Source organism: Ambystoma mexicanum, chromosome 13, assembly GCF_040938575.1.
Source record: "Ambystoma mexicanum isolate Mex_15411 chromosome 13, UKY_AmexF1_1, whole genome shotgun sequence".
Taxonomy (NCBI): domain Eukaryota; kingdom Metazoa; phylum Chordata; class Amphibia; order Caudata; family Ambystomatidae; genus Ambystoma; species Ambystoma mexicanum.
In genome coordinates this window covers 591000219-591027369 of record NC_090938.1, presented here as the reverse complement: position 1 = coordinate 591027369, position 27151 = coordinate 591000219, and the positions used below count along the sequence as shown (strand labels likewise).

Here is a 27151-nt window from a genome sequence, read left to right as displayed (position 1 = left end):
GGCATGTATGTCCCTTTGTGCTAAATGTTTATGGACACTAGGATCTGTTATTGGCTCCGCAGTGGTCAGGCTTTTAGGCCTTCCACAATGCGAGGGTCCCAATGTGAGCCTGGGCATGTAGACACCATGCCTCGTAGAACAGGCTAACACGCCCCATTTAGTTACTCCCCGAGGTCCCGGAACAGAGATGAACTTTGCTTTGTAGACTAGGGTCTGCCCTTTTGGGACTCAAGAACATCAGTGAATCTAGAGCAAGGGACCCACTGCATTGGGCCAGCCTGAAACTGCCTGTGATCTTAGAATATCATCCCCCTTGTAGTTCCACCCAATCTGGCAGGCACTCCCCAACCTCCCTGCTTCTCAATAGAACTGTGAACCGCTCCTCTGGTGTTTGTGTCTCCTGCGCACTCCCTTGTGCTAGTGTATGTCCATATGCCTAATTTCTAGAGTTAGAGGTCAGTAAGTGTAAGCTGTGCAACCCCTTCAATCACTGAGAGCTCAGGGAATATCTTTCACCCCACCCCTTTGGGAGGAGAGGGGGGCAGGCACTCATAAGCCACACTTGTTGCATAGAGACACAGTCGCCAATCCCAATCATTTGTTTGGAGAGATTGGTTGAAAGGCTAGTCTTTTGTTCCTCTTAACTAGGGGGTTGTACACATTTGTACTTTATGGAGTGGCATGTGGTTGCATCGGGCTATGCAATTTATAATTACAGGTGAATGATCAATTGTTAGCAGAGAAGAATAGTGTAGAGTTATTTTATTAGCCATAATACTTTATGGATCGCAATTTGGTATCCTTATATCTCTTACTTCGGCTATCCCTTACTACATAAATCAACCAGCTGTTGATGTATGCACCTAATAAAAAGCCACACCACTGTCAGAGGAGGCTACACCAGGCTCTTACCTGCCAAGCCAAGGAGGAAATGCTTCACATGTGGAAGCCTAAGCACAGGAACTCTGTCCATGAAAGGAAAATGTCATGTTAAAATGGAATATGGTTTCTAAAAACCTTCACCTCTCACCCCGTCCTACTCTTGGATTAGGCTACCTTCTGAGTTGGCTTGGCACTGCATGAATTATCATCCAGGTGTTTACCTGCAGTACCATAAATATGCACAGCAGGTATTTTAAGCCAACATATCTACCATGATTGCCCAAGCATGCGCTTGAGCCCTGCATGCAGATACTATCAGATCTGTATCTTCTAATACTCCTTAACTGCAGTGGAATCCCACTGCCTATATTGGCTCAACACGTACTCTTCGGTGCTGCCTCTCTCTCTAAAAAATAGTCAACACTTAATGGGCACACACGCATCCATACTAACAGTAGAATCTCGACGTGTTTATCTCCTTCCCGTTGACTGCAAACTCTTTTCCCGTTTTCCCTATATCTTCCTTCATCCATGCTCATGCTATTCTTACCAGCAGACTATGGTCTGGTGACCCCATGTAGTGGCACAATGAATATTGGACATGGATTCGGTACTTTGAAACTACTACAGTGGTGATTCTGTGCAGTACAAAAGCAGAGCAACATAACATAACAAATAACAAAAATAGTTGTCAATGTTTAGCCGTGGATTACTTGTGTCAGGCTGCATAGCACCGGTTACTAACCACGTGTGATACTGGACTGTTCAAGCAGCATAGAAACAATAAATGCACTTAAAAGCATAATTACATTGTAATGCTAAACACAGGGTTCGAAATTCAGGGCAGCTGGCAGCTATTTAACTCCTGCTTATTGCCTAAAAGAGCCTGTTTAGCTAAAGGCAACAGTTACCAGGAGCTACTTTGGCTCCCCAGGCCAAATGATGCCAACCAAATACAACTCTGTGAATTTAACTGTGCATTTGGGACAATTTATAAATAAACATATATATGACATTTAAGGCATATGGGGTCATAAATAAGGGATACAATTACATGTTTGCATTTTATGTGGAAGTTAGATTTTGTTAACGCAATGTACTAGCGCCTCGTTCCCAAGTGGTAGCGTCTGGTGACTGGTTACTGCTGGATACCCAGGAGCTGTTTACAGCTCCTGTTTATCCAATCGAAACTTCGAGCCCTGTTATGTTATGTTGATTTGTACTGTGCACCGCTACCACCCAAGGGATGTCTCCCAGCGTTTGTATATGCCTCCAGACACAGTTGTCTATTCTACATGATTGTTCTCAGGTGTTTTTTGTGCTCAAAAATGTTTCCCCATCCTTTGGTCTATGATACAATATCTACAACTTGTCAAATTGTGTTCATGTCTCTTGTTGTTATCTAGTGGTTTCCATAGTACTGTGGGACTGGGCATTAGCCCGCCAGGTAGACATGCATTGCAATGTATCTTTGAAATGTTTGCAAAACTGTATGCCATGTGAATTTGATTGTGCATCATCTATTGAGCATATGATTGCATGTGAAGTGTTGCAGAGCCCTCAACTGTAGGCAGTTTCCCTTAGGATTGCTAGGCTGTCCTGTTATCACCTCCTGCTTCCCCTTTAGTGCTGAGACCCATGAACAATCCAGTCCAGCTGTCACATGGTCACAGACAGAGCAATGTACGCTATGCCTGAACACTCTGCATATCACGGCTAATAACAGAACTCTACACTATTCTTCTCTGCTAACAATTGATCATTCACCTGTAATTATAAATGGTATCGTCTGCTGCAATGTAATTGCTCTATTAAGTTTTTTGTGTGTTCAAGATACGAGCTGCCGAAAGCCAACCACCCCAAAGCCAGCCCTTCATAGCCCTATCAATAGCAATGAGGTGCTATATAAATATGAAATAGCGCAACATAATAAACTCTATGCATAGTGGTGTTCCCCACCCTTCGACTTTTCCTCCGGTGGCCTGTATTTATTTTTACATTTATAACAGCGCACAAAGCCCAAAGTAATCTGGATGCAAGTTACAGTAAGTGCAAAGTTCAGTAATAGTAGTTGCAGGCAGGTAAGAATTACAAGGTGCAGCAGAGGGCTGAGGTCAATTGTGGTAGTTGCATGCAGGTAAGAATTACAAAGTGCGTCAGACGGCTGAGGTCAATCCTGATAGTTACAGACAGGTGAACATTACAAAATACAGCACAGGTCTGGATAGGACAAGTCCAGTAGTGGTAGGCAGGTTAGATTACAAGGACAGCATGAGGCTGCCAAGTCACATTAGGTGGCTAGCAAGCTCTAGAATGGGCTGTGCATTCTTCAGACAAGCGTCACAGTACAGGTTAGGAATGTAGCATCCTAGGCCCATACTACAGTGTGCCTACAGTGTAACAGCAGGCGAGTGATGTAGGCAAAGGTCCGTGTGTAGAGCAACAATGATCTGTATAATCTTCAATTGTTTTACTTAGGGAGGAAAGACATTTCTTTGTTTAGTTATTATTATTAACTATATGTATCTTTTGTGTTTTGAACTGTATGATTTTCCTGGCCAAATTATTAAACCGTGCATGCCCAAAAATTATACCTCACTTAACAATAAAATATATTTTTTTAAAATATACTAAAAAGAAGTAATAGTCTTAGGCATCGAAAATAAGAGAACAGTGTTTTATGTACCAGCTATTTTAAGGGACCAGAAGTTTTTATTGTTGGCTGTCTTTGTTATGGTCTGAGTGATCGTTATAAAAGAAAGGATGCCACGTGTTGTAAAACCGCAGTAATCCATTTCATTGCAATGGAATCGAAGTGTGTGTTTGATGTGCGATGAAGGGAGGAACTGATGTTTTATCTTGAATATACTGCCATGATTTAAGACCAAGGAGATCCCCATTGAAGTCCAATAAGGAAAGATGTCAAGGGAAACATGCCAAAACGTTAGCCCTCCTCATGAACACATTAGAAATCAGCATCACTTGGAAAAACCTAATTGCTGGATCACGTTGACCCTGCAGACTGTTACTGGGAATACCACACTGTTAGAAACTCCATTTAAAGCGGCAGTTGCACCAAAAACTGTTAAACACAACCATCTGTTTGCAAGGCTTAGTGAGAACCAGAGGTGTTGCTAGAGGGGGTTTAGGGGGCTATAACCCCTGGTCTTTTGGTTGTAGCCCCGGAGAGAAGCTCAGGTGCTACAACCAAAATGCTAGCTATCCCCGAGTCCCACCTGTCCCAATATTAGCTTAGCCCCTGATCTTTTCCAGACCTAGCAACACCCCTGGTGAGAACTGTGTGCCAACTGGCCACAGAAGAGGTGCTCAGGCGTGGTCAACCTCTCTACCCACCTACTTTTCTGTCTAAGAAAAAGCATCATTTTCAACTGTCCAATGTCCCTTTTATGTCCATTGTGGGCCGACTTTCCTCAGTGCCTCTGCTGGGGGCCGCTCTATATATCCTTTACCCGTTCCTAGCAGTGCACATTTCAAATTCACTTATATCTCTTTTGAGTAGCATTCAAAGCACTTCCTACGTACTCCACTTCATACACCCCATTTATATGTTCTTCAAGGCTAGGAGGGAAAGGGGTAAAGAGGGTCATACGCCTGCTCAGGTTACAGGGGTCTTTGACTTCTGGTCGATAGAAAATATGCTGCTAACGAGCAAGCAAACGTACAGACTGACAGTCAATGAGCGGGGCCACCTTGGCCTCCGTAATGCTGGTGCCTGAGTCCAAAATTGAGTATGGGTAAGTTGGGCCGTCGGAAACACAGAGGCTAATAATAAACAACAGAGGTCTAGACAATGTAGGGCCTTAGTGGGCAAGGCCCACCCAAAATCTATAAATGGCCACTCATCAGCGCTGTGTGGGAATTTACAGATGTTAATGTGATGGGCACAACTACATTGGATTCAGGCCCCACTTGTAAGACAATCCTGGCTACACCTCTGATGCACAGTCGACTTTATCAAGCAGAGAAACCCCAATACTTGAACACAATTCGGCATGCACCAATCACATAAGCCCAAGTTAGTGGTGACGCTGGTGATGGTGACACAGATCCAGCAATCCAAGTACTAATTGGAACAATTAGAGCCGAAGCCAACACATAAACAGAGAAACAAAACACCAGGCAAAGGGTCGATTTAGGACGGTGTTCCAGAGAGTTGGTGTAATATGAGTGAAAGAACCAGAAGGCGAGAACAGAAGGTGGACAGGCCAAGCAACCCACACTGTGAGAGAGCTGAGAAACCGGAAGTGGCAAAGACAAATAGGCCACATTGTGGGGAAGTTCAAGCTTGCAGGACAGACTACAGTAGAGAGGCTGCTCACAGCTTTCACCCAGAAGCTGATCGTAGCCAGAGGATGTGGAAGTGAGAAACCGAAGGAGTCACCTGCTGAGGCACGATCACAGAGTTTGGGAGCTGCTGTAGAGCCTCCAGCCCTAAAGAGAAGCTTTGACCCTGAGGATCTGACTGGAGCTTGCAACATCCTCAAGCCTAGGACGGCAGTAATTGACTGGGGCTATAATTAATGCAGCCTGAAAACGAAGCAGGTAGGTCAGGAGACAACTCCTACCCAAGAGACCCCGAAGGCAGTAGGTAGCAAACAACGTGTCCCTACCACTGTACCACTCTAAATGTAGGGGGTGATGGAGAGAGCAACCCACACAGAAAAACACCTACCCGGGTTAACAGGTGGGGTGATGCACGCAAGTAACTGTGGGTACACTACTCGTGTTTTTCCACTTGCTTGTGAGAATTGCATGCACAAGTGGAGAAAACAGTCACATCAATTGTACCATTTGTTTCCACAGTGGCTTCTGAGTTGGTACTGGGCAGCCTCACACATGGGCCTAATATGAGGGGGGGCAAGGGTGTTTGCCTCCCCCAACTTTCGTGACACACCATTTTGTCCCCCTCATTTGGCAGGGGCCCCTTTCCTTTAGATGTCATGTACACCCCACATTTTAATCAAAGTTACTCCACGGGCCTCACAGCATGCGCTGCCACATAAGAGTGTTGATATATGTATGGGGATGGGTCACAGCTACAAACAAAGCTTATTTTAAAAGGCAATCAGAAGCCAAGCCGAGTTTTAAATGCCTTTTGTGATTTATTCGACGAAACAATTTAGCTGCTGAAAGATGGTTTGCGTAAGCGCTCTACTTTAACTCACTTTTGAACTTAAATAGCATGTAGTTGTTTGGTTTCTAATGTTGCACATTTCAGTTTAAGTTTTACCAACTTTACCAATGTGAAATGAGACTTGGGATGTGACATCACTGTGGGGGCTTTAGGAAATGGGCAGGAAGGTAGCGTATTAAAGGTTTCTTTAGAAATTAAATATAAACGTCAATGATACAATTATTGACTGATTTTTCTTTCCTTCCAGCATTTCTCAAGCAAGATCTGCACCTTGTGAGAGCGACACAAGCCACCATTGCCAACAGCACCATTGCCAACAGCACCGAAGCAACACCACATCTCCTCTGCAACCAGACCAACCATCAGCATCACCAACCTATCCGTAAGCACCAAACAACAGACACCAATGAACCCTTTCAGTTTCCATGTTCTCATTCACTTGATTTGTGCACTCATCATTCTGACCATCCATCGACTAATGATGTCCAAGGAAGACGTCTCTGCGCGTGCCAGCACTAACACACTTCAGCTCATAGCTGGGCTGAGACAGGGAGAGAGAGAGTTACAGAGTTAGAGACAGAGAGAGACCTTCATCAGTTTACAGGCTCGAGAGGAAAAGCGAGATGGGCGGGTGGGTTAATGAACGAAATAGCATTTATCTGCAAGAAGCAATGTGGGAGGAATAGAGAGGAGGACGGAAGGCCTTGCACACTACCAACAACATGCTTCAAGGGGAAGAGAGAGGGAGACCTGGAAAAGGGGAGACAGGGAGAGAGGGAGAAAGAAGGGTAGGGAGAGACAGACCGACCTACACCTACCCAACACACACAGAGACTGTTAGGCACACCACTGACAGCTTGACTCCAGATGGAGAGGGGAAGGACAGAACAAGAGGGAGCACAGATAGAGATGCAAACAAAGAGAGAGACAAAGGAATAGAGACAGAGTGACAAAGACAGAGAAAGGCAGTGACAGAAATAGACTCTGAGACAAAGAAATACAGAGCATGTAACCGGTGCAAAAAACAGAGAGGCGGGGACTGTGAGAGGCATACACATAGACAGTAGAGGCAAAGGGAGAGACACAGAGCCAGGCAGACAGAGACAGCAACAGAGAGAGAGACGGAGATAAAGATATACAGAGGCATGAAAAAGGTGCAAGAAACAGAAATATGGACTGTCGCAGCGGCCATGCAGTTATGTTTAAATTGCTCAACCCGCAGGAAGAGCACTTTTTGGGCAGCTTCTAACTTTGCCCTTTCTGGACGAATCCTCACAAAACTTTGCAAAAAAGTATATGGCCACGTCAGATTGATTATATGAAGTTTGGTGAGTTTTCGTAAAGGGTTGGGCAAGGTTAGAGGAGGGTCCCAAAAGGGGTGTTTTTTCCCATAGACGCAATGGAAAACAGATTTTGTTCACGCCTACAGCCCAAACTACTGGACGTATTTTCACTAAATTTGCGCCAGGAGCAGTTCCTTAGTCCCAAAAGCATGCTTTTTTGAATTTGGTGTAAATCCGTCCAGTAGTTTTTTTAAAGCAGCCAAAAAAGTAGGTACAAATAAATGAGTGATATATGGGTTCGGTCTGCATACTCACTTCCTTCTTTGGTCCGCGGACGGGCCTCCAATTGGCCCTGAGGTCGGCCTGATGTCCATGGACATTGGACGTGCCCATTGATTGGATGGTGAAAAGCAAGAGGTGTGTCATATTTTTTGGAAACGCCCACCATGTTGGATTCGCAGACAGTCTCCGATGTCCGCGACCAGTCTGCGACCAGTCAGCAATGTAATGTTTGCAAACATCTCAGATGTTCGGGGGAATCCATACATATTTTTGTATTTTGGGTTGGTGAAAAGTTGTTTTTGGATGGCGTACAACTTTGGTGTCACTCAATGAAACTGTATGAAATGATGTGATATTATTCTAAACGTGACCTTGAATAGTTCAACAAAGTTTGGTGCTGTTTCGCCAAAAGGGAACAAAATTCGAGGGGGGGTTCCCAAAATATTTGAACGGCTTATAAATCTGGTGCCGTTTCTCGAATCTGCACAAAAGTTTGCAAAATGGGGTCCTCCAGCTGTTGGTGGGGAGGAGGGATGGCACTAGCTCATGCCATTTTTAAGATAAATAGCAGTTTTCCTAATATTCTTCCAAGCATGTGCTGTGTGCTAGATTGTTAATGCATAATGAGTAAGAATAGGTGTAGGACCTGTGCAAAAAGTTCCTAGATCAGCAGAAAATGCAGTTCCAAACTGTTCATGAAGCCCAGAACCGTTTGCGAAGTGCGGGCACACTCGCGGACACATCATCATGGCCCGGGCGAACGTGTGGTCACATGACGCTGTCCGAAAGTCTTCAATGACGTCAGATGTGCAAGGGTACATTTTGAGCTCCTAGATCAGTAGAAAATACAGTTCTGAACTGACCTCGAAGCACAGACCCATTCACGAAGTGCAGACGCGTATGCGGACACATCATCATGCCACGCGCGAGCGCATGGTCACGTGGCACTGTTCAGAAGGTTTGAGATGTCATCACATGTTTGTGGACGTCGACGGAGGCAAAAACAGTGGAAAAGGTTTGCATAAAGTGTACAGAAGTGTTAAAAATGATGCTAGAAGGTGGGAAATGGCAGAGTTATAAGGTGAAACGTTGTAAACTGGACACAAATGCTGCTATATTGGGGTAAGTATGATATTAGTAAATTGTAGGAAAATAGCATGCACTGGTAAAAACCCATGAAATTCACTGAAAAAACTTTGTTAAAGGGATGTTATGGTTAAGTTGGACATCAAAGATGACATCACAAATGTCATTGATGACATCACTGATGACATTACAAGTGAAATTAATTTTGATGAAAATTCCCTACAATGGGTTGTGTTTATAATGTTCGTAACAAGATGTCAGGGGTGATGGGGAGAACTATCATGAACTACTTAATCTATTAAATAATGCACTCATCTAAACAACATTGTATCGGAGTGTTGTTGTTAATACAGGAACCAAATCATACATAAACATAGGCAATGGCTGCAGCATTCACCATAGAAGTACAATATTTATAATCTTATAATTTTGGATAGTACAATAATGAATGCTACCTTATCAGAGTTTTGAGTAATGTTAAACATGTAATAACTAGCTAACAATTCAAGACTTACTTCACACTTGTGCAAGTACAAACAATACATATGCAGACCCACAATGCATATAAATCAAAGGCCAATGCAGGGAAACTACAGTAAGGAAGAAAGAAACAGCATCTTCAGAAAATGTTAATAACATTAAAGTTTATCTTCTTGTATACAAATGAATTGTGTGTTTGAGCCCTGCTTATTTCCCCATGTGTGTGCATCATGAGCTGAGACCAAACCCTAAGGAAAGTACTTTAAGAACATACAACCATGTTAACGTTTAGATATATAGCACCTTTTGAAGTTTAATATTTTGACTGTCAGTGAACAAAACCACCTGGCCTAGATATGTCAGTGAACAAAAACAAGTGGATCAGATATGTGCTGTCATCAGTGATCTTGGATGTCCTGGGTGTTAGTCTTATCAGTGCATGGTGGTGGCACGAGTTATGGTTGCTTAGCTTACCATAACTGGCGAATTTCTGAGGTTTTTTGATTTTACTTCTAACCATGATGTCCCATAAATTAACTTTGGGTCTAACCCTAAGTTACCAGGGCGATCCAGACGTGGACCCCTTGCTCACTGTTCTTAGAGAGGCGCAGCTTCACCTCTCTGATGATGCCCAACAAGGCTGAAACACGTGTATGGGGTTGCTGTGGTACTCTTGTTCAGAGGAGAATTGCCTAGCATTTCGGTGCTGGACTGCATCTGGGCAGGACAAAGACTGATATGCGGGGAAATTTCTTCTCTGTGAAACGAACAGTGAGCTAAAGACTTGGTTGAGACTCTCCCAGGGGCCATTCACCCAAGAACAAGTCAATGGGCTGTGTTCGTGCTGGTAGAGAGTTTCCCAGACCCCCCTTCTTTTGCATAAATTAACTTTGGGTCTAACCCTAAGTTACCAGGGCGATCCAGACGTGGACCCCTTGCTCACTGTTCTTAGAGAGGCGCAGCTTCACCTCACTGATGATGCCCAACAAGGCTGAAACACGTGTATGGGGTTGCTGTGATACTCTTGTTCAGAGGAGAATTGCCTAGCATTTCGGTGCTGGACTGCCTCTAGGCAGGACAAAGACTGATATGCGGGGAAATTTCTTCTCTGTGAAAAGAACAGTGAGCTAAAGACTTGGTTGAGACTCTCCCAGGGGCCATTCACCCAAGAACAAGTCAATGGGCTGTGTTTGTGCTGGTAGAGAGTTTCCCAGACCCCCCTTCTTTTGCATAAATTAACTTTGGGTCTAACCCTAAGTTACCAGGGCGATCCAGACGTGGACCCCTTGCTCACTGTTCTTAGAGAGGCGCAGCGGCACCTCACCAATGATGCCCAACAAGGCTGAAACACGTGTATGGGGTTGCTGTGGTACTCTTGTTCAGAGGATAATTGCCTAGCATTTCGGTGCTGGACTGCCTCTGGGCAGGACAAAGACTGATATGCGGGGAAATGTCTTCTCTGTGAAAAGAACAGTGAGCTAAAGACTTGGTTGAGACTCTCCCAGGGGCCATTCACCCAAGAACAAGTCAATGGGCTGTGTTCGTGCTGGTAGAGAGTTTCCCAGACCCCCCTTCTTTTGCATAAATTAACTTTGGGTCTAACCCTAAGTTACCAGGGCGATCCAGACGTGGACCCCTTGCTCACTGTTCTTAGAGAGGCGCAGCCTCACCTCACTGATGATGCCCAACAAGGCTGAAACACGTGTATGGGGTTGCTGTGGTACTCTTGTTCAGAGGAGAATTGCCTAGCATTTCGGTGCTGGACTGCCTCTGGGCAGAACAAAGACTGATATGTGGGGAAATTTCTTCTCTGTGAAAAGAACAGTGAGCTAAAGGCTTGGTTGAGACTCTCCCGGGGCCATTCACCCAAGAACAAGTCAATGGGCTGTGTTCGTGCTGGTAGAGAGTTTCCCAGACCCCCCTTCTTTTGCATAAATTAACTTTGGGTCTAACCCTAAGTTACCAGGGCGATCCAGACGTGGACCCCTTGCTCACTGTTCTTAGAGAGGCGCAGCTTCACCTCACTGATGGTGCCCAACAAGGCTGAAACACGTGTATGGGGTTGCTGTGGTACTCTTGTTCAGAGGAGAATTGCCTAGCATTTCGGTGCTGGACTGCCTCTGGGCAGGACAAAGACTGATATGTGGGGAAATTTCTTCTCTGTGAAAAGAACAGTGAGCTAAAGACTTGGTTGAGACTCTCCCAGGGGCCATTCACCCAAGAACAAGTCAATGGGCTGTGTTCGTGCTGGTAGAGAGTTTCCCAGACCCCCCTTCTTTTGCATAAATTAACTTTGGGTCTAACCCTAAGTTACCAGGGCGATCCAGACGTGGACCCCTTGCTCACTGTTCTTAGAGAGGCGCAGCTTCACCTCACTGATGATGCCCAACAAGGCTGAAACACGTGTATGGGGTTGCTGTGGTACTCTTGTTCAGAGGAGAATTGCCTAGCATTTCGGTGCTGGACTGCCTCTGGGCAGGACAAAGACTGATATGCGGGGAAATTTCTTCTCTGTGAAACGAACAGTGAGCTAAAGACTTGGTTGAGACTCTCCCAGGGGCCATTCACCCAAGAACAAGTCAATGGGCTGTGTTCGTGCTGGTAGAGAGTTTCCCAGACCCCCCTTCTTTCCCTTTAACAAAGTGTTTTCATTGAATTTCATAGGTTTTTATTAGTGCAACTTAACCATATCGTCCCTTTAACAAAGTTTTTTCAGTGAATATATATATCGGAAAAAAATGCTGCCGGGGGCAGTGAGGACCGCACACCAGGGTCAGGAAATACTGTAAAAAATACAATGACTCTGCATCGAATGACACAGAGCGCTTCTTCACACGAAGGTAGCACAACACAAATTGGCTTAAAAATACAACAAGAGTCCTTTCTCTCTGTTGGCAAATGCATGTAGATGTGGAAGAAAAGACGTGCAAAGCAGGCAGACATCTTGGGATGGAAATAAATGCAGGTTGTGCATGGCAAAGTGATATAATAATGTACAACTGCAATATAAATGGTATGCAAAAAGAAGATGATAAAACACATTGCCCATAATATTCCATACATACATTCAATGGAGGAACTCGCCACTATAAATACAAATATAAATATAGAATTATATAATTGATGGTAAAATCTCATAAAGTGTAAATGCGAGCAGCAATTTGCTATGAGAACTTCAAACGCATGGATGAAAAGCATCATACTCTTGTAAAGTGGAAATGCAAGATTAATATAACGTTAATTTAATTAAGAACGTTGAACAATGTCAAGCTAAAATACATATACAATAAAGTGCAAGTGCCTGCAATAGATATCAAGTAGCTGTAAAACAATAAATCATCAATCTCGTGTGGCTGTAAAGTGCTAATGTAAAATCATGCTAACGCATGAAAGCTGCCCTCTGAACTGCTAATGCACAGGATTGTCTTGTGACCCTAAATAGTGATTATCAAAGAATAACAGATGACAAATTCCAAGGAAATACCATGCATATAACAGCCCAATGCATAATATAACTATTAGATTCTTAAAAACACAGTAACTGTCATCCACCAAACAAAATATAATAGAAGGTGTACAGACCGCCTATAGATCTAAATGACATAATTCCCCACAAAGTGCCAACGTCATTCCAACAATGCTATAAATCAGATAAGTGCAAGGCATGCCGAACACATCCCCGCCGCACGGTAGGTGGCTGCGGAGAAATGTGGGGACCAAGTGGTAATGTAGTGTCCAATAGTGGGGGTAAAATGCCATCCAGGCCTACCAGCCACCAAAATGTGCAACGAGGGAAGAACGGGAATGCGATGTACAAAAGATAATTACTCCATGTGAACGATTAATAAAAACCACAATGCAACCCAATGCTACCTTACCTGCAGGAACAAATACAATGAGAAAAAGTAATACCCAAAGTACTGTACAGCTTCAAAGAGCAGCATGATCTATATAGAAGAAAACAAAAAAATACATAATTTATCAAGAAATGAGACATCAGCAAAATGTAAACAGAATATAAAATATACCATCAGAAACCATAAGGAACATTGATGAAAATGGTCAGACCCCTATGAAAGTATACATTTCTTCACAACATTATGCTCAATCGGCACTTGGAGTTGAAATCTAAAACTAATTTAGTCTCGAGCTGATGCAACTGCAGAACCCTATCTCCCCCTCTGAGATGCTTTTATATATATATATATATATATATTCAGTGAAAAAAACTTTGTTGAAGGGACGTTATGGTTAAGTTGCGCTACTAAAAACCTATGAAATTCAGTGAAAAAACTTTGTTAAAGGGACGTTATGGTTCAAAGTAATACCGAAAAACCCTTGAAATTCGCCAGTTATGGTAAGCTAAGCAACCATAACTCGCGCCACCACCGTGCACTGCTAAGACTAACACCCAGGACATCAAAGATGATATCACAAATGTCATTGATGACATCACTGATGACATCACATGTCTGGCTCACTATTTTTTCTTTTGCTGACATATCTAGGCCACATGGTTTTCTTCAGTAACAGTCAGAAACTAAGAATTTTATTTTATTTGTAGACATATCCTTCTAGTAGGTTCTTACAGTAATTCCCTTAGAGTACAGTCACATCATATGAAACATATACATATGGGAAAACACAAGCTTGAAAGACAGCAATCCTTTTTGTGCATAAAGATAATCACTAGACTTATGAGCACTTTCTGATAGTTCTGTTGTTTTTTTTTATGGCTGTACTTTCCCTGTATATGGTCATATTTGTATACATTGTACTCACACTACTTTCCTTAGGGTCCAATCACATCAAGTGATACATATACATAGGGTAAATAGCAGCTTTGAAACAGAGCAATCATTTATTTGCATGAAACTAATCAGTTAAGTTATGAATTGTTTCTGCTACTACTTGTGCTTTTTTGCTAACTTCACTTTCCCTGTATATACCCATATTGGTATGTGTTCTTGTGTCTTTGTGTTTTGTCTGTAGTAATGCAATTATGTAATACATGGGTTTTATTAGCTACTTATTACATATTTCACAGTACACAAAAATCTATTAAGAAAACAATTATCATTTCATTATTCAACATATTAACATTACGAATATCATACCTTCATCTTGTACGCTGCACACAATGTTATGTTTCTGTATGAGTAGCTTAGTACACTAGATAGAACCCCATAATAGAATGCTATTTATATGAATGCATCGTTCAATGCACTTATTAGGGTATATTTCTTGCAATGATTCTTGACACTTTTTTCGCAACATATTAAGAATCCCTTCTACACATATTTCATGAGAAGTACATACACATGTGATGTCATCAGTGATGTCATCAATGACATTTGTGATGTCATCTTTGATGTCCTGGGTGTTAGTCTTAGCAGTGCACGGTGGTGGCGCGAGTTGTGGTTGCTTAGCTTACCATAACTGGCGAATTTCAAGGGTTGTTCGGTTTTACTTGGAACCATAACGTCCCTTTAACAAAGTTTTTTCACTGAATTTCATAGGTTTTTAGTAGCGCAACTTAACCATAACGTCCCTTCAACAAAGTTTTTTTCACTGAATTTCATAGGTTTTTAGTAGCACAACTTAACCATAATATCCCTGACTTCATATACATGTAACATAGAACATACTAACCCCCTCGTAGTGATTTTCATATCCGCGCACTACCGCCATGTCCGCGGACACATCGAACATCTGAGCGTGGTGAATGTAAATTTAAATAGTGTGCCCCATTTCCTCTTTGAAGTAGGCTCTGAAAAGAGCCGTGTTTTTTTTTTTACAGATGCTTGACAGACACCTGTTATTTTGTATTTTTTTTCTTGTTTTTTTTTCTTACTTTACTCCTAAAATCTTCACATAACCTTCTCCAAAGCAACCCTTACATTCCAAAATAGAAAGGCATTTCCCGTAAAAGATAAAGAAATGCCATGTTCTTTAAAATTAACAGCATTACTGGCATCAATATTCTCATTGTTACAGAAGAACATACCAGCTCCAAGCATGAAGGCACACATGCCTCGGTTGATGATACACCTAGCAATATTTTGCTGAGGACAAAAAACTGAACTATTGTCCCATATTGCCCTAGGTAGTAATCCAGAAAAAAATACTTTTGCATTTGGAAGGATCTTCATTACTGCTTGAACCAAGCGTTCCAAATCAGCCAACAAAGTAGGGGCACTGACGTTGCCCAAATGGAAAGCACCATAGTGCAAAACTACCACATGCGGACTGTTCATCGTGGCTATATCCTCACAAACTTGTACAATTCCCTGTACATTGCAATCAGGCACACTGCTCCACACCACCTCCACTCCTTTCACATCAAAGTTCTTTACAACATGCCTGCATTCAGCGTACTGCTGTAAACCATGCACAAACATATCTCCGAGCACCAACATCCTGACTTTCTCCACTTCTGCCATCTTCACCACACACAGTCTCTTTCAACACAAATCCACAACCTCGACATCTGATTGGCTGATCCGTACAGTCTTCTTTCCATGTTGGATTTCCTGGAAAAACCCGGCTGTAGCACGCCCTGTCCACGAACAGCCGCGGTGTCCGCGGACAGCGTCCACTTTACTCTCTGTGCCATTCCCTCATTGCATACAGCTAAGCAATCACACAATACGAATAACGTCCTCAGAACAACGCCATTTTGTGATTTTTCGAACATTTCAGGTCAATTATTATTTCATTATTCAACATATTAACATTACACATATTATACTTTCATCTTGTACTCTGCACACAATGCTATGTTTCTCCATTAGTAGCTCAGTATACTAGATAGAATCCCATAATACAATGCTATTTATATCAATGCATCGTTCAAAGCATTAATAACGGTATGATATTTATTGCAATATCCTTGACACTTTTTTCGAAACATCATAATAAAAATCCCTAGTACAAAAATTCCATGAAAAGTACATGCACACGTGATGTCATCAGTGATTTCAGCAATGACATTTGTGATGTCATCTTTGATGTCCTGGGTGTTAGTCTTAGCAGTGCACGGTGGTGGCGCCAGTTATTTTTCAAAGCTTACCATAACTTGCAATTTTCAGGGGTCTTTCGGCTGTACTTAGAACCATAACGTCCTTTAAACAAACTTTTTTTAATATCACGCAAACAATATACAAACATGGCGTGCAAAAAACAACTTCTACAGATGGCTTTACACAGAATGTTGCAAAGTAAGAATTTATGCTCGTTCACAGTGAAGGTCAGCTGCTTCCACAACTTCTACAGATGGCTTTAGACAGAATGTTGCAAAGTAAGAATTTATGCTCGTTCACAGTGAAGGTCAGCTGCTTCCATTTTTTTCTCGGGCCCCGTAGAGGCTCACGAAGCAGGCTATAAGGTTGTATTGTGTTTTGACCTTGACAGACAGAGATTGTGATGAAAGACTTCTCTTGAAGGAGTGTTGCTAAAACGTAAGAGAAGATAAAGATGAAATTTCTGAAACGAAACCACTTTTATATATTATATCACTATGCGAAAGATCGTTGGCACACGCGGAGTCATTTTTTGGGACTGCACCACTTGTAGACAATGGAAATTGCAATTGTACTGTAAGTAACCCTTTAGATTACTTTATACCAAATATAATTACAATAGCGTAGCATTAAAGACCGCTCAAGTTGAACTTGTTCGTTGAAAGTGGCATAATGCTTTCTACCGCGCACTATCACCGCCGAATCGATCCCCTGGCGTTTAGAGGGCTCTGAAAAAGGCAGACGACACAGGGTGGGTTAATAGAAATAATTTAACCGGTCTATAGGCGGTCAAGCGCTCTACTCGCTGTGCCACTTGACTGTAGACTGTCAAGTGGCACAGCGAGTACAGCGCTGGCTTTGACATCCGTGCACAGCTTGCTAACGCAAGTTTGAATCCCGGCAAGGCCAAACTCAGCTTTTCATCCTTCCGTGGTCGATAAATGAGCACCACACACCGTGGTTAATAATAAGCACCGCTTAGATACCTCACGGTTCTTAGCGCTATATGAATGGGAAAATATTATTATTTTATTATTAACATACTCTGTTGCACTATCTTCGATAGCAAATATTTTCACGCCCTAATAAATAAAATGATGATTTTTAATGAAGATCGCTGGTGAGACTAATTTATGTTTTTTAAAACAGGTATGTGGCTCCATTTTGCCTATGTCACCATTTACAGACTCCAGCGGATGGGGTCTTCAACTGCCAGGTGCAGGTCCAAATATGCAACTTCATGACCTTCACCATTTTATGGGACAATCGCCAAGGACCAATATGCCCATACAGAGTACTAGCGGCAACAAACAATATACCAACCAATAGGGTGGTCTAATGGCTCGTTGTTGGAGCAACCTTCCGATTATCAGAGCGACCATTTACTGCTTTTATCATACACCAAGAGCCTATCTACCGCAAAGGAACAACGCGTGGCTCCAAATAAACCTTTGCTGATCGACAACAGAGACAATAGCAAATCGCTGAATATTCACTAAACATTTCATGTGAAATAAATGTACTTTACCAAATGTACAATCCTGCTGTTTACTTTTAAACCACAGTTTCATATTCCGAATTGTGGCGCTCTGAGTTGTAAGCTGATCTAACACTCTCTGTACCGCAAAGGAACATCGCGTGTCTCAACATGAACTTTTGCGGATCGACAACAAAGACAAATGCAAATTGCTGAATATTCTCTAAACATTTGATGTCAAATAAATGTACTTTACAACATTTACAATCTTGCTCTTTGCTTTTAAATCACAGTTTCATATTCCGAATTGTGGCGCGCTGTGTTGTGACAAAATGTGTGTTGTCTTCCGGGTTCTGTGTAAAGTCGCGTAGCACTGGAGACGACTATGCGTGTTTCATTACGCACCCTGTAACGTCACGGAGAGAGGCGGGGAATATGAATGCTTTGATAATATCAGGCTTAGGGGCGGGAGATATGATTTAGTGTCGCAAAAGCAAGTCAGCCAGGTCAATAGCGCCAGTCATAGGATTATCACATAATGTCGGCGCACACCAGCCGGATTTATCGTTTCTTTAGTGGACAAAAAGTCGGTTGACGCCCCTAGGAAATTGTACTATTAGCGGACAAAAGGAGTGCTCTTAAAACACTTTCACCCTGACAACGAACAATACAAACAACGTTCTCAGAACACCCCCATTTTGTGTAATTGCAACCATTTCGGGACACTGCGAGTGTTCTTAGAACACATTCAACTAGACAGATTACAATATGGACAGCGTCCTGAGGACACCCCCAGTTTGTGTATTTACGAACAATTAAGTACACCGCGAGTGTTCATAGCTCATTTTTACCTTCCTTGCGAACAAAAATGACACATACTCCGTCCTCTAAACACCCCACCATTTAGTTTATTTACAAAATGTCAGAACAGCCGTGTTCTCCGCGGACAAATCGAACGCAACAAAAAAATCTAGCACATAAAAAAACAAAACATTGAACCTATCTCGTACTCCCCCACCCTCCCCAAACGCTCTTACACACCAACACACGGCACTAAATACAATTTTTTATCCACGTTTCACTGCGCTGTATGCGGTCGACTGCAAATACAAGATGGCGGGCGCCACAGAAAATCTGACGCCCCCCGCCCCTCGCCGTCCAATCAGCGAACACGTTGCATGTCCGCGGACATGACGCAAGGCCATGGGCCAATCGGGGTGCTGTCCGCGGAGCCAACAGGGAAGTCCGTCCGCGAAGCGAACGCAGATATCACTAATTTTTTTGCCTTACATTTTGGTCATTTTTAATAAAACTACTGGACGGATTTACACCAAATTTACAAAAGCACGCTTTTGGGACCAGGCCGCCGCTCCTGCCGCAAATTTGGTGTAAATCCGTCCAGCGGTTCGGGCTGTAGCCGTGCGCAAAGTTTTTTCCCATTCAGTCTATGGGAAAAAACAAAAGTTTTGGGACCCCTCGTATAACTTTTCCCCCCCTGGACGAATCCTCACCAGACTTTGCAAAAAAATTCAGAGTGACCCAACTACTTTTTTTGCAAAGTTTGGTGAGGATCCGTCCAGGGAGAGCGAATTTATAAGCCGCCCAAAAAGTGCTCTTCCTATGGCAACAGCAACTTAACCATAACTACATGGCCACTACAGTGGCCATGTAATATATATATATAGAGAGAGAGAGAGAGAGAGAGACAGAGATAGAGAGAGACACATGCATAGACAATTAGAAGAGGCAGAGGGAGGGACACCGAGACGGCGCAGAGAGACAGCAACAAAGAGAGACAGAGACAAAAGTATACAGAGACATGAAAAAGGTGCAAAAAACTGAGACATGGACTTTGACATATATATATATATATAGAGAGAGAGAGACATACAGAGATAGACAGAGAGATACTCACACATAAGCAATGAGAAGAGGTAAATGGATATGCACAGACACAGAAACAGGCACAGAGGGACAGCAACAGATACAGCAATACCGAGACAAAAAGCAAATACACACACAGAGGGAATAAGACAAAAACAGAGATGCAGACGAGAGACCTAGAAAGACACAGCCAATGACAGAGAGAGCGAGAGATAGAGAGAGAAAGATATACAGAATTCAAAAATCATTAACAGTGAGAGGTCACTAATAAAACTCTACCTTCTTGATTTGTTCCCAAGACGTAAACCATTTCCACAAATCTCTTTCCATAAATTCTACATGCACTCATCTACCAACACTGAAAACGAATGAAGAATTTATTTTGCCTCATTCAAATGAATACAATTAAAAACACTGTATACACATTATAAAAAACATGTACTCTTTTTTTATTGTACACTGAAAGTGCTCCAGTGCCCAATTTACACAACAGGTGAAATACAAGTCCCACAACCTGAAGTCCCTGGTAGTTTCGACCAGCAAACTGGCGATAAAGCTGCTTAAGGCAACCAGGTCTTCCTCAAGAGCAAATGTAATTTTTCCAGAGGCAGGTTATTCCATAATTTGATGGTGATACAGGATTCTTAGCAACTTGAGGTTGAAGCAGGAAGAAAAGAGGGAGGCAGCAAGACCTTTACATTTAATTGCTGGAATCGGACGAGCTGATAGTGCTTCCCACATCTCCCAAAGAGGTTGTAAAACTGATAAAAAACATGCTCCGTAATCAGATAATCCAGATTCAATCATGGTTTAAAAGGCAAAACATTCAAATAATTCTATTCAATAGTTCTGTCTCTGGGTGTCAACTTCTCTTTGTTAATGAGTTACTTCATCATGTTGGTTTTTGGGCAGGGCCTAAAGGAGGAATCTGTAAACATTCCCTCAGGTTTAAAGCTGCATTAATTGATAGTCACTCTATTAATGTTGCTTCAATGATTGTGGCTGACACTAATGATTGTGGCTGGCACTAGTAGTGGCTCCAATACTCAGTCCATCGAGACTTAATTTGCCTTATTGTTGTAGCTGATCAAAAGTTGTGCATCGGTGGCAATTCAAAATGGCTGCCAGTGATTGAGGGTGTGTTTGCCTTCAGTTCCGCTCCGTAGAAAGGGAAAAAGCAGGCTGCACGTCTGTGAACTGGATGCGCGCTTGGCAGCGAAGCACTCAGAAGAGTTGCAGCCGAGCAGTGACTGGGCAGATAGCCTGGGATTCGGCACCAACCCATGTCTCGAAGAGGAGCGGCCCATGTGTAGGCGGAGGCCTAGAAGGCAGATCTAAGAGGAGCCGGCAGGGGAAGATCTCTCCAGCAGCGCTGCAGTGCTAGGAGGCAGGACCAGAGGAAGTGAAGAAGTCAGAGAAGCAAGAGGCCACTGGGCAGAGAAAATGAGGTGGCGCGAGCCGGAACAGAGGACTTGAATGCCCGCTGAGGGGAAAATAGAAGCAGGAGGAATGACTCTACACAGGAGGACAGGCAATAAAGCACATACCAGTCCTCTGAGGTCCTGGGGTGCCATAAAGGAGGACAATATTGAGAAGGCCAGAGCTTCTGCAGGCAAGAAAAGTGTGGCATTATCCACAGGTACACAGACTGGTAAGGGAAGAAGCAGGAGGTAAGAGAGTGTGGCCTGAAGAGGCAAATGTGCAAATGAAAGCTAATTTCCTCTAAGGAGACAATAAACAGAGGAGTTTCACTGGAAGTATTGGAAGGGAACAAGGGGGAAGCAATAATTCGGTGGTGGTGGTGGCAAGAGGATGTTGGAGAAGCACACAGAGGGTAAGGATAAAGCACCATTGGTGAGGCTATTACACAGAAAAGCACAGGTGAAAGAATGTGTCTTGCACCTTGACATACATAAATAGCACGTTTGTACCTCCTGAACAGTGTTGCTGTGCATTACTTGTCTGCGGTGAAGGGCCAATCAGATGCCAGGAGTAAAAGGGAAGAGCACGAAGGGTTCTCAGGCCAAAAGGAGGCAACCTCCAGAGGTTCACAGAGGCAGAGCGACGGGGACTAATTAGATGCAAAGAAATGAGATACAGAGGAACAGATTGGTGACCCCCAACAATCAGTGGAGATAGCTTTCAGCAAAGAAGATCTCAGGAATGCTTTAAGGATATGCAGGGGAGAATTACTAACACATTCCAAGAACAGTTTGCAGTATTGTGAGACCAACAGAGAACCTCTCTCACCGAGGTCAAGGGTGAAGTGAAGACACTAGGAGAAAGAGTAGCTGTGACTGAGAAGGGTCTGGCAGAGATACCGGAGGAGGTATGTCAAAATAGCTTATTGTTGGGCCATCTGGCTAGGGTCTGCCACAATATGGAACTGCAGGCGGAAGACCTGGAGAAAAGGTCACACCGGTCCAATATACGCGTGAAAGGCTTTAATGAAACCATCCTGGACACAGACTTGAAAAACACAATGCCACTATGTTTTGGGAACCTGTTGACGGACATGCAGCCGGAAGAGGATGGGATTGATTGTATACATAGAGTGGGACCCAGGAGAAGCAAACCGGGAGCAAGGCCTAGAGATGTACTTGTCGCCTTTACCTAATATAGTATGACAGAGAATATTCTGAGAGCAGCAAGAACTGCAGAGAATGTTACAGTGAACTGGACATAAATACAGCTGTTCTAGGCTCTGGTTTTAGTAGCTTTACAAAAGCGGAGAGCTATGGGTCAAGTAACGCTGGCCCTTGTCGTGGAAAACATCACATGTCTGTTTGGACTGCTGTTCAGTTTGGAAGGAATGCAACATCGAATTACAACATGTACAGAAGGTCAATCATTGCTGAATTTGGACAAAGAAGTAGACCAGGGAGAGAGGTGATTAAGGCCCTTTCTCCAGCAAGGTCAGAGACAGTGGGACTGGACCAGGGTACCGAGGAGGATGGGTGTAAGAGAGGCAAGATTGAACGGTCTGGCACTGAGTGGTCGGGGGGAGGTCTATGGGAGGTGATAGGATACTTCCCGATGGCGATTGCCTCAGGTAATTACATGGACCAAGGCTTTAGGGTGGTGTCCCGAGGGTATCTTAGAATCTTTGGTCTGGGCTTGAGAAGGTGTCTTGGTGGGTTGGGTTTTAGTTGGGGGTGTTGGTGGGGATGAAGGGACAGAATCAGGGAATGGGAGAAAATAGCAGGAGAATGGGAACAATCAAGGAGGATTTGGACACTATCAATATGTCATACATTCCAAGTCGTATTGCTTAATGTGAGGGGATTAAACTCCCCAGTGAAACGTGAAAAATTGGGAGCATTATTGAGAAGGGGGGGGGGCAGATTTTATCATGTTACAAGAAATGCATATAAAGAAGGTTAACAAATCGATTATTAGATGGCAGCAATTCTCCTGCATTTACCAATCTAATGCGGTGGGGAGGACCTTAGGGGTCTTGATGGGGTTGAGAGATACGTTAATGGCTAATGTGGTGAAGGTCCAGGAGGATGGGGCAGGCAGGGATCTTTCTGTAACTTTGCAATTGAAGCATGTACATGTTACCATGGCAACAGTCTATGCACCCACTTCAGGACAAGATAGCTTTTTGAAGAAGGTGGCAGAGAAACTGCAGGGGTTTGCAGAGGGAGAGATTTTACTCTCAGCGATTTTAATTTGGCATGGGATCCCAAAAAGAATAGAAGTACGGGTGCATGGAAGGGATTATCACCTCCATCACGAGCAATGAAGGAAAGCTTTGGCAACCTGACTTTTCAAGATGTATGGCGGACCAGTAGGGGGAGGAGAAGGGATACACATGCTTCTCGCATACTTATCAATCGCTGTCAAGAATAGATTACGTGTGGGCAACAACTAGATTGATGGGTGATGTAAAGGAAATAGAACTTGGGGCAATCTCACTTTTGGATCATGCCCCACTATTGGTAAGGATCAAGGAATTTGACAGCGAAGTGGGTTATGGGCCTGGTCATTTTCAGGGGAATTGTTGAATGGTGAAGGGGTGGCAGAGGCGATTGGGGACAAAATAGACAAGTATTTTCAGACTAACAATAATACAGACACCTCGCATGAAGGGATTTGGGATGCCTTTAAGCAGTGATGCGTGGGCAACTCATTGCGTTGGGAGCTCAGAGGGAGAAACAGAAAATAGCAATGGAGAATGACTTGGAGACCCAATTAAGGGAGTCCTGACACGCAACAGTCAAGCGCCGAAAAAAACTATTACACAAGAGGCTAAAGGAACTCCAGAGCCAATTGGAATTGTTGCATACCCGTAGGACTGAGAGATCCTTATTAGCAACTAAGATAAAATATTACGTTCGGGCTAACAAAGCAGACAAGCTGCTAGCTCTGCAGTTGTAGTTCTCAGAGGTGGCTAGAATGGTCCAGCAAATTGTGCAACCTGATGGATCAATAGTCACAGATTCAGAGTCCATTTTAGAGGTATTTGCCAAATTCTATGAAACATTGTATGTCTTGGGGCAGCCGGACCCTCGGACGGTAGAACAATACTTCTCTGATATATCAATGCTGGAAACACCATCCATAGATACAGATTGCCTTTAAGGGGACCTAAAGGAGGATGAGGTGGAAGCAATTATCAGGGCATTGCTCATCAATAAAGTGCCCTGGCCGGACAGTTTTCCGACAGCATTTTATAAGAAGTATGCAAGCAAATTGACCCTACGGTTGACAGAGCTATTTAATTCAATTGAAGCTAAAGGGGGTCTAAAGGCAACGATGACAGAGGTGAAAGTGGGAGTTTTTGGGAAACCGGGTAAAGATCTAACCATCTGTGGGTCGTATCGACATATAGCATTGATGAATATTGACACAAAAGTGTACACAGGAGTGTTGGCAGAGAGATTAGCGCCTCTCCTTACTGATTTAATTAATACAGACCAATCTGGGTTCATCAGGGGGAGACATACATGGGAAAAACCAAAGAAAATAGTCCACATGATTGAAAAGGTTAACACAAAGAGGACCCCAGTGGTGCTGGTATCTTTAGATGTAGAAAAGGCGTTTGTTCGGGTGGAGTGGCATTTTCTGTTTGCCAAAATGAAATGTATGGGAATGGAGACCAAATTTATACAGATGGTAGAGGCAAACTATAAGGCTCGCATAATGCGCCTTTAACAAACAAATATCCTGCAGAATAAAAATGGGACGAGGAACAAGGCAGGGATGCCCATTGTCATCATTGCTTTAAGCAATATATTTAGAACCATTTTTAATAAAACTTAGGCAGAAGGTGGAAATAAGTGAATCCCATTTGGGGTAGAGGAGCATAAAGTTGCCGCTTTCGCAGACGATATGCTCCTGACCTTACTACACCCCGAGATATCAATACTGGTGTTGACACCGGAATTGGCGGAAATAGAATTGGTGGGTGTCTCAAGGTAAACATGGGGAAATCAGAACTGTTGCCATTGGGACTCTCACAGACACAGAAAGATACTCTAATACTCTTTCTTTGCGTTGGCTAAGGATAGTATAAGATATCTATGGGTCAATGTGGCTAAAGCAATATTGCAGATGTATGAAAGGAATTATCCAAGACTTCTCAAACAGGTGAAGTCAGATTTAGGGAAATTGACCCCACTTTGAATCTCATGGATAGGCAGGGTGGCCACTATAAAAATGGTGGTACTCCCGAGGGTGCTTTATTATTTCCAGGCCCTTCCAATACCAATCCCGTGTCCGTTTTTTGAAGCACTAAATAAAAATGGTATTGAGGTTTATATGGCATAACAAAACTTTGAGGGTAGCATTGCACACCTTAATGGCATCTAGGGATAATGGAGGGTTAGTACTTCCCAACTTTATAAAATATTTCGAGGGTACACAGCTTAGGGTACTGAAGGAATGGCTAATGTGAGACCTATCGAAGCTCGGGGACCTATCAGAATACACAAATAAGCTAGGTATTGACTGTTGTGTGTGATATTTGGGACCGCCTACTTCAAAAGGTCCATATATCTACTAAGCCATCCCCCTTCACTCCGTTGTTTGGGAACCCACAATTCCAACTGGGGACTATTCAGGCAGCATTTAGACAATGGCGAAGGGTGGGGTGTACAAAGTTGTGGGATATGATACTCGGGACCTACATCTGCACCTTTATGGAATGTAGGCAGGATTTGAGACTGTTGGGGATATAGGCATAGATGGGAAAAGACATTGGAGATCAATATACCAAGGAATCATTGGGTATTTTTGTGGGCAAACATCCCCAAGCTGACAACGTCGATCCAGCTTAGAGAAGCTTGGTATACAAATATGGTTCAATGGCACTTTACCCCAGAGAAATTATATAAAATATACCTGACGAGCACAGATCAGTGTTGGAGGGCTTGTGGCATGAAAAGGGGCTGGAAACACACATGGTTGTTGAGGAATTTTGGGAAGAAGTTACCGCCCAGATAAAGACAATAGTAACTTAGACATAGCATTGTCTCAGAAGGAATGGATGTATGGGCTATTTCATTGTGAGTGTGTCTTCATTTTTAGTTGACAAACCAGCATGTCTATTGGTCAAGTGTTTAGAAACCGGCTGCCAAGATTAGATAAAGGGTGTGGTGGTGGCACACCAGGCTTCTGTGCTGAGAGAGAGCACCCTCCGAAGGGGCTGGGGAGTGCATGTGATGCAACCATTTTAAGAAAATCTCAGCATTAGAATCGATTGGGCTAATAGGGTCCACCAAAAATGTGGCATCCCTGAATATTTCCAGTTGTCAATCCTCTTCAATATGAGAATAATTGGAGGGAACCTGCATATGAAAATGTAGGAAAGCATCTCCCATGCAGTGAGAACCTGCGATGATGTATGGGGCAAATCTATCATATTTTATGTTATCATTAGGAGCACACAGGTATATGGTCAGTTTCCTCTGAGCCTGTCAGTGTGGGGAACACATCGTGGTTAGCTCACAACTCGTGAGGGTGTAATTCAGTGTCCTGAGAGTGTCCTCTTGTCAACTGCAAATGCCTCCCAGTTGAAGAGCTAACAAGAGATGTTTTTACCCAACGGTTAAGCTTAGATTCTCCCTGCATGAGCCCACATTTAGGACCTTGGTTCATTTAAAACATTCCAGCTTTTGTTCAGGAAGAGAACAGTTTCCATACTGAACAGTGAGACCTTTTTCCAAACTAAAAAAAAATGACCTTTAACTTGTGGACATAGATGTCTAAAGTTCTGTACTTTGAAATTGTTTCACTAGTAGGATGAATATCCCAATTCAATGTTCAAATTATCTTTGGGTAAGCAAAATATTGATGGCCATAAATTGGCCAAATTCTTACAAATGTGAATGGGAACTCAAGCTGTTAATGGCCCATAACTAGTGCTTTGTTATTCAACTGAACGGCCATACAATTTAACGTTTAGGTTTTTACGTTGATTCTAGATGAAATACAGATATAGGTAAATAATTTCAATTCTCAGAGACAAGATCCCCACTATACTTTGGATTAGAGCCCTGACTATATATTGTTGCACTTTTATTATATGTCCAACATACAGAGTGAATTACGAAAGAAATATGCAAATCCACACTTTTTAAGAGTATTAGCACAC

At 43.1% G+C, this 27151-nt stretch overlaps 1 protein-coding gene across 1 annotated transcript in view; it reads left to right on the top strand.

Annotated features, from left to right (window-relative positions):
- RAMP2 (receptor activity modifying protein 2) overlaps positions 1-27151 on the top strand; it is a 174714-nt gene that overhangs the window by 89467 nt on the left and 58096 nt on the right. The window contains exon 2 of the mRNA XM_069634416.1: positions 6285-6419. Coding sequence (XP_069490517.1) covers positions 6285-6419 — 135 coding nt within the window. The remainder of the gene's footprint in view (positions 1-6284; positions 6420-27151) is intronic.